Source organism: Lipophrys pholis (assembly GCF_963383615.2).
Source record: "Lipophrys pholis genome assembly, chromosome: 9".
Taxonomy (NCBI): Eukaryota; Metazoa; Chordata; class Actinopteri; order Blenniiformes; family Blenniidae; genus Lipophrys; species Lipophrys pholis.
The window spans coordinates 2,053,913-2,066,881 of NC_137639.1; the positions used below are offsets into that span (position 1 = coordinate 2,053,913).

The 12,969-nt window shown below is 44.6% G+C and overlaps 1 protein-coding gene across 1 annotated transcript in view; it reads right to left on the reverse strand.

The window, feature by feature from the left end:
* The window catches only part of ascc3 (activating signal cointegrator 1 complex subunit 3), a 218,626-nt gene that overhangs the window by 179,262 nt on the left and 26,395 nt on the right, over positions 1-12,969 (reverse strand). The window contains exon 5 of the mRNA XM_080471968.1: positions 10,930-11,041. Coding sequence (XP_080328094.1) covers positions 10,930-11,041 — 112 coding nt within the window. The remainder of the gene's footprint in view (positions 1-10,929; positions 11,042-12,969) is intronic.

Genomic DNA, 12,969 nt, shown 5'->3' on the forward strand with positions numbered 1-12,969 from the left:
TTTAATTAGTTATTTTTCTTCCCACTCCTTTTCGGACATGCTATCTGATTATATTGTTCTCCTGTAAATATTCACTGTTTGTGTGGTGAAATATCTTTGGTTGTATGGTGTGCACTGTGGACTTGACAAAAACCCTGGTTACCTGAGAAGATATCTGGCTACGGTTCAGACCTACGGCCAGAAAACACCCCTGGTCACTGACAGACACCAGTCCATCACAAAGCTGATGGCCATGAGGCCATGAGGACATCAAGCATCTTTCTGACATCTGGCATGTTGGAAAGTGGCCAATTCCATTTTTGTCTTTGAACAGAACATATGACATAGAACATGACAACATGATATTCAAATGTGTAAACTTTCAGGTGTGAAAAAGAAGCTCCAGACCCTCAGTCCACAGCACAGCTGCCAGGTATGAAGCCCTGGACGTCCAATATTGTGAACCACTTGTATTGGTCTGTGGTTTCCACTGCTCCTGGCGACCCCCAGCTGATTGTGGACAGTGGAAGTCAGTCGCCCATCATGTCTGCAGTAAACATCAAAATGTTCCCGGACTCTGCCCTAGATGTGCTCATGGTCCACTGATGGGACATGAACACACGGCATTGCATTGTAATGAGAATGCCAACAGACGTCCAAGGTCGACGGTTCGGATCCAGACATTCCCAATGTTATACGGACACATTTTTGGTCACCGACACTGAAACATACTCAGCATGAGCTGTTTTCCTGGAAATGTTACAGATGGTTGGTGGTTGTCCTGTGTGGCAGAATGGTGGCGAGCTGATGAGGACGGTGGAGGAGATGTGTCCAGGACAGGAGTTCAACAGTGAAGTCCTGGAGGCCACTGAGTGCAGCGTGTGAACCACCAAACAGTGGATGTTGTGCAGGCAAACGTCTTTTTACGTTAAATGTTTTTTATTTTCATGTATGAAATGGTTTTTAGTGTGTCTCACGGCATTTGGACCAAAGCTTTTGAAGGTTTTGTGATATTAGATTTAGACTTTTTTCCAATATAAACAGAATACTGCAAAATCCAGTTAGTGGAACTTCAGATCTTGAAATGACTTGTCCTAATGCCATGTTATTTTCTTGCCAGCTAAACATGACTACAGCGAATGAATTTAACACAGTTCGAAATTTACAAATGTTTTATTCATCACTCAGAAAATGTTAATCCTGTCAAATAAAACAATCCCTGTTGTGTTTGTTTTCATACACCATGTTTGGTATCGGCCTTGTGGTCAGACTTGCTCAATATTGGGAATCGAGGCCGTCTCTCACTTTGAAAGAAGTTTCTTTGTTGACCGTGGTCGAAGGAAACAATCCGAAGCGCTTGGCAGAGAAAACAGGCACCCCCTCTTTCTGAAGTCATCACACAACCATTTGTAAGGCAAGTCTGGAGAGTGGAGTTCAGGGTTGTATCCCGACACCTCACTGTACTCGATTCCACCAGGAAAATAAATAAGCCTAATGACCCAGTCAAAGGCATTAGCACATCCAAACACAAACACTCAACAGGAGGCTTCCTGTTGGGAGCCGGAGCTGTCAGCGTCCTGCAGAGTTCCACCTCACAGTGTGTGTCTTCTCACTGCTTTGGACAAGTCTATACCAAATAGCCCAGACTTTGTCAAGAGTTTCTCAGACAAGTAGAGCGCGTTGGAGTTCAGATGTAAGGTAGAAAAATAAAGCTGCTTTGCTGTTAGGTTAGCTTTGGATACGCATTGTGGAGTATCTTTACTAATGATGAAAATAGCTTCATCTCCATCCTCTGGTCTCTCAACTGTTTCATCTGGACTGAAGTGAAGTCTTGATGTCTTTTGTCTTTAGTCTCTGGAACATTTCCGTCAGAAATGAAAATAATCTCACTTCAGGTTTTCTCTCAGGAGCTCAGAGTTTCTGGAAAAACTCCACTGGGTCTTTACAGCACAGTTTTTTATTGTTGTTTGTGCTTCAGTCATGTCTTTTCACAGCACAAAGGCAGTTTTCTAAATGGTATTGGAAAAAAAACATTTCTTCACAGCAAGCTTACAAGATACTAGTTTTGTTGTAAGTTCTTATTTCAGATCCTAATGTCATGGTATGCATGTACACTCCATTGGTGTGTGAATGTGTGAATGTGATTAACCATGTCAAGCGCTTTGCGACTGCTCAAGCAGTTATAACTATAGCTATATAAGTGAAATCCATTTAAAACCACAAAAGGAGATATTTCCAATAAATCTATGTTGTTTTACAAAATGTAATCTTTTTCATTTTCCTTATCACACTCAACACTACAATCAATATACCATTATGATTTGTTTCACTGCTACCGACTGGGTATTAAGCTGGTCAATAAATGGTGACAAAAGCATCTATTTTTGAATGATGTATGACTTCCTATCATCACAGTTCCAAATGTTGTAGTTTTTATAGGGATGCACCTCTACGTTTGTCATTCTCAATTTCAGAATATCTCCAAGCCGCTGATATTGCTCATGCTGTCATGTCTACCTACTGGCGCCATTGCTAACAGGGTCACACAATACTCACCGGGTTGAATTGGGGATCTGTTACGAGTACTCCGTGCAGTATCGGACCGAATACCCGATACTGGTATTGCATCCCTAATATTTTCCATTTGTACGTGTCAAAACTTAAGAATATGAGTTAAATTAGTCGTTTTGATTGAACCAAAAGACTTTGTTATTTCGCCAAGTGGAGAAGGTCAGTACTTTTTCAACCCTTTGCAAATACAAAGTCATTGCCCCTATAAAAGGGTTAAATGTACTTTGAGACAGACGGTGTGTAAAAGTTAGTAATCCACACTTTTGCCAAGTTTGAGAGTCGACACCGAGACAGCAAGAAACAGACCCCAGGAGGTCATTATAAGAGTACAGTGTGTGACAGTGACTGCACCATCACCTCGGATGCACCTCCACCGCGTTTATCTAACATCTGTCGAAGCCCTCCCTGGATGTGATGTCTCTCTAACCGCCCGTCCCGCCGAGCGCTGCCTCTATCAGCCACTGAAACGTGGAGAGGAGCCACCAAGAGAATCTGTTCTTTGATAAACATGCAAGTGCCAAGCTGCAAACTGCAATTTAAAAGCTAATCAGCAAGAGACAGGCATTCCCTCTAAATCCCACTCTTCCTGATGGCATGCAAATAGTGGAAAATTTAATCAGCCTTTTTTTAACCCCTCCTGACTTCGCCCTCGGTCGTCAAGGAAACACTAATCTCAAAAGCTGTCTGGCGAGTGAAATGTTCGACGCTGATCAAGAGTTCTTCGCAACTGGAATGGTGTCAGCTGGTGTTTGAAGCTGCATCTGGGTGGGTCCATGACAGCCACTCTACACTGGAAAAGGGTGGTTGAATTGTTCGACTTGTTTTGCTTCCATGCTGAACAACCCACAGTGAGCGGTAACGTCACACTCAATCACAGCCACCAAGTTTTATACATGCGTGCATTCATCAAAGCTGTCAGCCAGTCTGGGTGAAGGATATTAAAAATTATGATGAAAAATTATATATATATATATATATATATATCCTAGTGAAAAAAAGGCTCGGTTGGCGGAGCGGTCGTCTCCTCATCAGAAGGTTGTAGGTTCCCCATCTCCACCTATCAGATGATGTAAAGCGCTTTGGGACTGCTCAAGCCGTTGAAAAGTGCTTTACAGTAGAACCTAGGAGGAGCTGACACGGTAAGAGCTCCACCCTGTACTGGACACGTCACTGTGCTCCGACACATATTTACCTGTTAACACACCTTAATGAGGACAACCTGCCTGACGAGGACAACAGACAGGTTCTCCTGGTGAATTTCAAGCAGAGCGACACTAAAATGACCAAAATACTTGGGCTGGACCTGATTATTGGAATATTCAGATGTTGTGGTGTCGGGAGATTAGTTTTGAGATTTGAATATATCGCCGCTTCCCTGCAGCACGGTGCTGCTCTGTGAAGCTCCTCCCCATCAGCCCCTCCATGCCCTCCTCATTGCGTGCCAGGCCACTGGTGATACACGACTGCATCCATACTCCACTCTGGGCTCACTTCCTTAACGTTCCATAACATAACGATCCCGAAACTATCTCCACTTCTGCTGCCCGGCGTTCTCCACCTTTCCTAAAGTACTTTATGTTTCACTTCGGGAGTTCTGAACCTCTGGCTCTTTATTTGCTTTTTAATTGGGATTGTTCAGACGGGGAGATGGAGGATCTCCTCACACAAGCACCCAGTAGCTCTGGAGCATGAGCAGTCGGTGCCTACAGGTGGCGCTGCCGACCGCAGAGGGTCGGAGCCTAGCGCACAGGATGGATGACGATTTTGACGCCACAACGAACTCTGCGCACACAAAAGTTTGACTTTCCTTTAACAGCAGAGAACATGAGGCCCGTGGGCCTTATGTTCCCACCAAGAGGCTCCAGTCTGGTCCCACCAAGCAAGGAGGTTATAGAGGATATATACAAGTTTTATTTTGACATTTCATTGTATTTTCACCAGAATGTTTCATTAAAATTGACTTTATGTTGAGCTTGTAATCATTTTCAGTACTAACTATTTGATCTTGCAAACATATAGACAATTTCAATGCATCCACTGTGACCACAACAAAGAAAAACTTTCTAGTGTAAATTTAAAGGTTATTATAGTAATATTTTACCAGTCTGGTCCACTCAGGATGAAACTGGACTGTATGTTGTCAAAAGCCATTATTGCACTTAATAGTGTTTGACTGACGTTGTCTTTCCCTTTTTATGAGACTGTTTTTTTACACTGGTTGATGTTTTATTCATGTTTTATCTATTTATTTATATTGTGCACTTTGTTTTTATTGAGTGCATTCTTTACACTTTAGGAGGACTGCACCTTACCATTTCATTGTACCTGTTACAATGACAATAAAGACATTCTATGCTATTCCATTCTATTCTGATGTAAATTGAATCTTATTTAATAATTATTTTGTCTACTTCTTATAGAGAGAGAACACCGTCTTCAGGGGACTCTTGCCCTTGGATTTTAGGGTGTCCCTACATCACAGGTTCTACTATACTCCATTCATCCATCTATCTTGATCCGCTTTTCCAGTTCAGAGCCGTGGGGTGCTGGAGCCGATCCCAGCCTACTGTGGGAAGGGCAGAGTTCACCCTGGACAGGTCACCAGTCTATCACAGGGTGCATAGGCCTATACTGTGAAAGTGAAATCCATTTCCCATTTATAGGAGTAGTGTATCAGTGGAAGGTCTGAATAATTTCATCTGTACGAAGCTGAATTCATTCATTCATTTTCTTCCACTTATCTGTTTCCGGGTCGCGGGGGTGTCAGTCTGAGCACCGTCACCCAGATCACAATGCACCGATTAAGAACCTTCCTGCAGGTGGTGAGCCCACAGGAAGGTACGAAGCTGAATGTTTAAGTTAATTGTCACCAGGGTTAACGTTCAGATTTGGCCCAGTATTGTTTTTCCCGACATTCCTTTTATTTGGTGAAAGCACCATATCACATGACAGAATCACATGATTTCATTCACCCAATCACACCCCAACAAAGCACCATACGAGCTGCCTGGCTTCATTCTCCTCAGTTGTGTGGGAGAGAAGCTGAGCGACAGCGGCTGTATCGAACCACTACCTCTGGTGTTGGGACCCGTTATCCTGAGTAGTTTTGTGGCTCAACTGATTTGTCCAGGTGCTGTCCCCTAGGTCCAACCCCGTTCTCCTATTTTTCCTCCCACCTTCTCGGACTGAGCGTTACCATAACACACATTGAACTCTGGACATTTTTTGCTCTTGGACAAATCGTCGAACTAATGACCCACACGGACCTTTGCCCCGCTCATCTGAGTTGTTGCTTACGGCCCTACCAGCTGGGAAATGAGCACCATCGGGTTTTTGGTTGATGTTATTTGATCTCAGCTGAATTGTTGAACTGAATCTGTGGTTGAAATTGAACTGTGTACTTTGACAAATACTCGTACTCTTGTAAATATTTGTTTTATTTTGCTTACCTTATTAACTCAATACGTTTCCACTTAAACTTAATTTTTCATTCATTGTCTTCATTTAATACCCCTGGCCTCCAGCAGCCGAACAGACTTCTGTTTTTTGTCCAGTTTTCTTTTGTAATCAATTCTTAACGACCTGGTATGAGCAAAATACTTGCTAGAAAGGGAAGGGTGTTTCAGTAATCTAGGGGGGTATATCAGTTCAGTGTGGACCAGAATAGTGGTGTCATAGGAAGTCAGGCCCGTCCAAGGCAATTTATGGTCTGTAGGGGAAAGTAGGTGGACCAGGTGACGCTTTTGATAAGAGTTGAATAAGCACTGATTAAAAATGAGAATTTAATTAAGGACAATTCATTTATTCATGGTGAGTTGAGCTTTTTTGTCCAAGGCTGCAAATGTGTTCATTGTAGTTTAAAAGCACCGCTTGTGGCTACACAAACTGCTGGCTTATGCAAGTGTAATGTCTACATGAATGATTTAGCCAACAAAATGAATGAACAGAGTTACTCGTCTACATTAATTAGCTTGTGTGCTGTGTCACTGCTTCAACATCTATATTTAGGGCCTGTGTCATTTCAAATGCTCATAATACTTTAAAGGATGAGTGTGCACAACTTTAAATAGTCCCAGGGATTCCTCTGACAAAGCAGGAGCTCACTCCTCTAATCTTCAGCTGCTCATGGATGCATACCTCGCATATTGATCAGACAGCGACGCTAGCCTTGATAAATTGTCCATCCTTATCTTACATCCAATAACAGTCAGCTACTTCCAGCCCCACTCTGGAGCCGCAGGAAGAGGAGTGTCTGTCACCGGGCCGAAGAGGAAACATGGTGGTTCAGGAGAGAAAAGCGTTTTAAAGGGTAGGTACAAGCGGGGGCTGCTGGATCACTCGACACAATGGAGCCTCCAGAGATCTCATATGAAATCGTTGAACTTGGATTTCAACTGCTCGGATGACCAGATAAGTACACTGAAAACCAGCGTTTGCACAACCCAATGTATGTTTTCTTTCTTGATGTTGTGCTATTTCTCTGACAGCAGATCCAGAGAAACAGAGCCTGGATGGATGGATGGATGGATGGATGGATGGATGGATGGATGGATGGATGGATGGATGGATGGATGGATGGATGGATGGATGGATGGATGGATGGATGGATGGATGGATGGATGGATGGATGGATGGATGGATGGATGGATGGATGGATGGATGGATGGATGGATGGATGGATGGAAGGACGGACGGACGGACGGACGGACGGAGTACTTCATTTATTTTTTACAACAGCAGAAAGGTTGAAGTCGTCCATTTCATGGAGGGTGAAAACCTGTCAGCACACTGCGGTGCACCTTCATTCATAAAAGCATTGGACAGAATTCGAGCTGAATGCATCCTTTGTGGTGAAAGACTGGAAGGAAGGTTTGAAACTGTGCAAGCTGAAGCAGCACGAGTCCACCAAACACCCAGAGGCGGTGTGCAAATTCAGAAAGTTTATCCTCACAGAGAAGGAACTCAGTGTTGTAGAATACACCAAAGAGATTGCATTTGTGGCGGCGCCAAGGTTTACAAAGGTTAAAATTAGGGTCAATTAAGGATAAAGTAGTGAATCAGTGGTGTACAGGATGATGAGTGAACCAGGAGCTGTGCTCATTTATGCTGTGAGTCTGCATTCACATTGAAATGACTTGGTTCTTATGTTTAGTTTTTAGTAGCACGCTGTCTGTGCTCATCTCAGTAATGTAGAGATATCACATTTTGTTAAGAGAATATTTACACTGAAATTGCCTTGAACACACCCCGGAGTCGAATTGTCACCCACCTCTGTCTGCAATTAACTGCAGGATGAAATTTCCGGCAGATATTTCATGTCACTCATTAAACTCTTGGATTTGCATGAGATGAAAATAACCAATCATCAGTGGCATTATTATTAATCATTGCGAATTGTCTGATAATGTCAGGCCAGCGTGCGCTGCATGTGTCCGTATCAAATGTGACTCATCATAGACTCGGATCATAGACAGGAAAATGGCAGGTCTTATCTGCCGAAGCTGAAGCACGGGGGGACGTAGTGTAATCTCACAGGCTCTCGAGAAGCAGAATGCTGATTACAACATGGAGCAATCGCTGACATGTGAAGGGATGAAGCTGCTTGATGGCTTTGTTTCGTTATAGCGACATGTTGTACAACAGCAATGAGGAGGGTGAACTAACAGATTACTTTTAATAAGGCCTGATGTATACGAAGGGAAGAGATTACCGAGGAGCAACAGCAGATGATTGAACCAGCTCACCTTTCTGATTAAAACATATGTGCGGTTTACAATAAGGTGTCGACATCAGCCATAACATTAAAACCACTGACAGATGGCGTGGACAAATCACTTCATCATGGCACCAGTTAGAAAGCAAGTGAACATTTTTTCCTCAATGTTGAAGTGTCAGAAGCAGAAAAATGGACGAGTGTTAGGATTGGTGTTCAGTTCTCCAGCCTGACAAGGCTTCAGTGTATTGAGTGACGGCTGCTGACTGCAAAAAATATTCTGTCCGTCTACTGGACAGTACTTGTGCGTGCGTGGACTCTGCTTCACTGTTCTATGCCTGAGCAGTGGAAAAACCTCTTGAACACTGTACTACAGAATTATGGAGTGGAGAAATGAGCTTAGTAATAATGTGTATACCAGGGGTCTCAAACTCGCGGCCCGCGGGCCACAATTGGCCCGCGGGATGATATTTTGCAGCCCCAACCTTGATATGAAAGTAGAATATTAGTGCCAGCTCCGGCGTGCAATGAACAGCCAGCCAGACAGCAGCCACCGTTTTTGAGCTCGCCACTCCGGTACATTCTACCTTCTCCAAATGCCTCGATGATCGAGCACAAAAAGAAAGGTGACTGCTACTGGTTGCAGCAAATGCCTAATTATGACAACGTGATGACTGTTGTTGTGAAATGCTTCAACCAAATCAGATCCAAGGGCTTTAAGCACAGGAGGTTCCCTGCTTTTTAAAGGAAATAGAATGAAACAAACTCGTAACCACTTTATATTTGCAGCGAGCCATGTAGAAGAAGAACTCAAGAAGTTCAGCTAATGTTTTATGCCTTCTATGAGCGGCATAAGCTTTTATTTTGACACTGAAACCAACAGGAACACCATGGCAGGACTACATCCCACACAAAACCTTCTTCACTCCCGGTTGCCAACTTACAACTAATAAACTAAACTAGATGAACTAACTAACTACATGAACTAAGCAACATAATCACAACACAGCCATCACCAACACTGCAAACCTAATATAACCCCAATAATTACATCTAAAACACGGCGAACAGAAACTCCCATAATGCATTGCAGCGATCAGCTCCGTGACGCTCCCTATTATTAAAACGGTGGATATATGCTGGAGATCGGGGGTTTAAAACCATGAGTGTGAGTGATGTGGCTTTCAATGTCATTTAATTGTTGTGTGATTCACGATTATTCAGAGTTAAGAGAGCATTCGCCGCCCTCTGTGGCTGTGAGCATCAGCATGAAGCATCGGTAGTGACGATCAGCATTCTCATGCCATATTGGTCATATACGCCGCTTTGCACACACTGGTAGTTTAGCTGACTGGATATATTGAAATGTGGCGCTGCAGAGCTCCAGATCTGGCTGCAGTGAGCTGCGGCCGCAACTCCACCTTCTTTGCTCCATGCTCATCCGGTATTCTTTTCAAAGTACAAGCTTGGTTGGGAGAAGATTGTTTTGAAAATACGTAGTTTTGACTTTTATTTTGAAGTTGTGTCCAGGAACGTTGTTGGTAAATAAGGTCGAGTATGAAGCGCTTTTCAGTTGCGGCTCTCAGGTCGGAGCGCGGGAGCCCGCGCGCACCCCGTCTCGGCCGTTTTTTTCCACCTCTCTGAAACCGGAGCGCAAAAAAAAAAAAAAGAAAAAGAAAAAAAGAACCTGGAGCAGCGTTTCCCACACGAGATCACACATCTTTGGACTCTGAAACCTAAATAAACAAAAAGAACCTTCTGTGGGGAATATACAAAATCAACAGAGCTAATTTGTTCATGAGGATTTCTACAAAGTCGAGATAAATGTTCATTTCTGGACGACTGGAGGCGATTCAAGCTAAGTGGACGAGGGCAGGACACACCTGGACAGGGTTCCACTCCTTCACAGGGCAAACACACAAGCTCACATTCACACCCCAGGGCAATTTAGGGTCACCAATTAACCTCACATACAAGTTTTTGAACTGTGGGAGGAACCCGCAGTACCTCGAGGAAACACACATGGGGAGAAAATGCAAACTCCAGAGAGAAAGGCCTGGCCAGTATTTGAATCCCCGACCTTCTCACTGTGAAGTGAGAGCGCTAAGCAGGTCCGTCAGACATTTGAAAAGTTGCTGAGCATTTGCCTACCACCACTTATTGTACTGAATGTAATAAATTGTCAACAATCTGAGTGTATGTACAGACACAGAGCTACACTAGGACCGCGCGATACAACTCCAAAATGTATGGTCATCTTTATGTTGACATCATAAGATACACACACAATGTGAGACTGACTAAACTTTCCAATGGATCCTGTTTCACTTCATTATTTAACATCAAACCTTGTGGCAAACTATCCATGGCATAACATAATAAGGAATTTTATCATATATATTAATGTAGCCCCAGTATTATATAAAATATAATACTTAGCTTTTTTCTGTTTTCCTGTTGGTATTACAAAATGTTATGGGGCAACAGTTATGTAAGCAAATCAAATGTCCATCCGAGTACACATTATCTCAAACAGTGTGTGTGTGTGTGTGTGTGTGTGTGTGTGTGTGTGTGTGTGTGTGTGTGTGTGTGTGTGTGTGTGTGTGTGTGTGTGTGTGTGTGTGTGTGTGTGTGTGTGTGTGTGTGTGTGTGTGTGTGTGTCTTACCTGTTGGGTACCTGTCGGGTGGGATGGACAGGAGGGAGTCCACAATGGCCGCCCTTCGCTGGAGGAGAGTGGAAATCATGTCCAGCCCCTCTGGCCCCAGCAGCTCAAACAGCTGGAGAGCAGTAGGGAGGGATGCAGGGGGTGAGAATCAGTAGACCCAAACCTGAAGTACACACCTGAGCATGTATACACATCCTATGGCTGGCTACCACCCCCACACTGGCTGCTCCTGCCAAGCCTGAACACCTGGTAATTACCGTCTGCCTGGTACAGAATATGCTCCGCCGCTTAGCCTCCCAAACACAGCCACCTGGCACTTAGAGTGACAAAAAAACAACAACAAATCCCACACACAATTAAAAGCAGAACGGAGCAAAGGCTGCACAGCCCATCATCAGTATCAGCGGTGAGACTGAAGCGGAGGAGATGATGAAGATTGTGTTTTCTAATTGGGAAATAGCAGAGGGGGAGGCCAGGGGAGACACACCTAGAGACTGATACACAATCCACCGTTCTAATCCCGGCTCCTCTCAGGCCTGCTTTCCGAATGGACGGATGGCGTGCGCTTTCAGACCAACCTCCCAGGGAAGGCAACAGTCGGCACATCAGGGAGCTGAAACAAGACACGTAACGTGTCAGGTAACCCGTCGTCTTTGTTTTTCTCTGTGGCCTCCGCTCTCTCTGATCTGAGCTTCCATCACCATGTGTGAATGTGTCTTATTGAAGTTGAGAGGATTCTGTGGGGGCGGAGAAGGTCGGTTCTCTGTGCTGAATTCTGCCCTTGGTGTTGACCGATTAGAGGCGGGCTCCGCCAGGACCGGCAAGCGGGCTTTTCTTCCTGTAGATTCAGTGGAGCCTCCGCCCTCCCAGGCAGAGCCGCTACCAAAGCTTTAACTGTGTAATAACTCCACATCTGCAAGGCTGCGGGTCAGGAGAGGAAATGCCTGTGTCCTCTGCTACAATCTATTCTACCACTTTATTTTTCAGCAGGTAAGTGGAAGCAGTAAAACATTGTGGGAGTGGAGTCACCAGTGGGAAGCGCTCCATCCTCCGTACACGAGCTACAGTAGAGTGTGTACCAAACACTCCATGGTTCACTGTAATGTTAAATGTTCTGAGTGTCGCAGCAAAAACAAAGTAACAGCCGCTTCTGGTTTGTTCTCTGGGGTTCTTACTGTTTTAAGGCCCCGTCGTACACCCTTTCTGATCCCATAAGAACAAGAAGAAAATTTGGGAGTGACATCAGCCAGCTGCCAAAAAAAACTTTTTTCAGCATAACAGTTTATACTCCGAGAGGAAGCTGCCGAACTGGTAGGCCACGCCCCCTGACAGGAGACCGTGCCCCCTCACAACAGGCCACGCCCCCTCACAGCAGCCACACGTCTGTGAAGCGGCGTTTTAACTTTTCAACTGCAGTTTATTTCTGGCCTCCAGTTCTTTCAGAAATTAATTTCTCTGAACTGTTTCAGTAATAAAAGAGAGAGTTTGTGTCCGAGCGCCATGTTGGTCTAGTTTTAACTGCAGGAGCTGACAGCTCTGAGTGATGCGTTCAGGGGCATCACGTAAGCCTGCACTCCGACATTTTAACGAGCTGCGGTGCTCGTACAGTAGTGACGTTACAAGCAAAACATGATTCAAATATGACTGATATTAATGAGCGAGCTGGAACACGGCAGAGCAGCTCCTCCATAGTTCGGTCAGGACGGTCGGCACAGCCAAAGCAAATTTCTTCGGCCAGAAGGAGCTGACCGAAAGAAATGATGTCATTTTGTTGGGCAGGACCCCGCGCTGCTGAAACCTTCTTCTTGTTCTTGTGGAGTATGAAATGGCTTTTAGTGAAGGGAGCCGTGGCAGGGAGGCGATTCAGTCCCTGGTGTGACTCAGGTGTGCTGCCTCACCTCTCCGCCCATAAAGGTGGAGCCGCCCGGACACCGGTGTGACAGGCGGGAGACACACTGGAGCAAAGCCTGAAGAGGAGCTGCCTGTGTGTTTATGGAAATATAATGTCACTCTGCTGACATCATTGAAAATGCCAATATG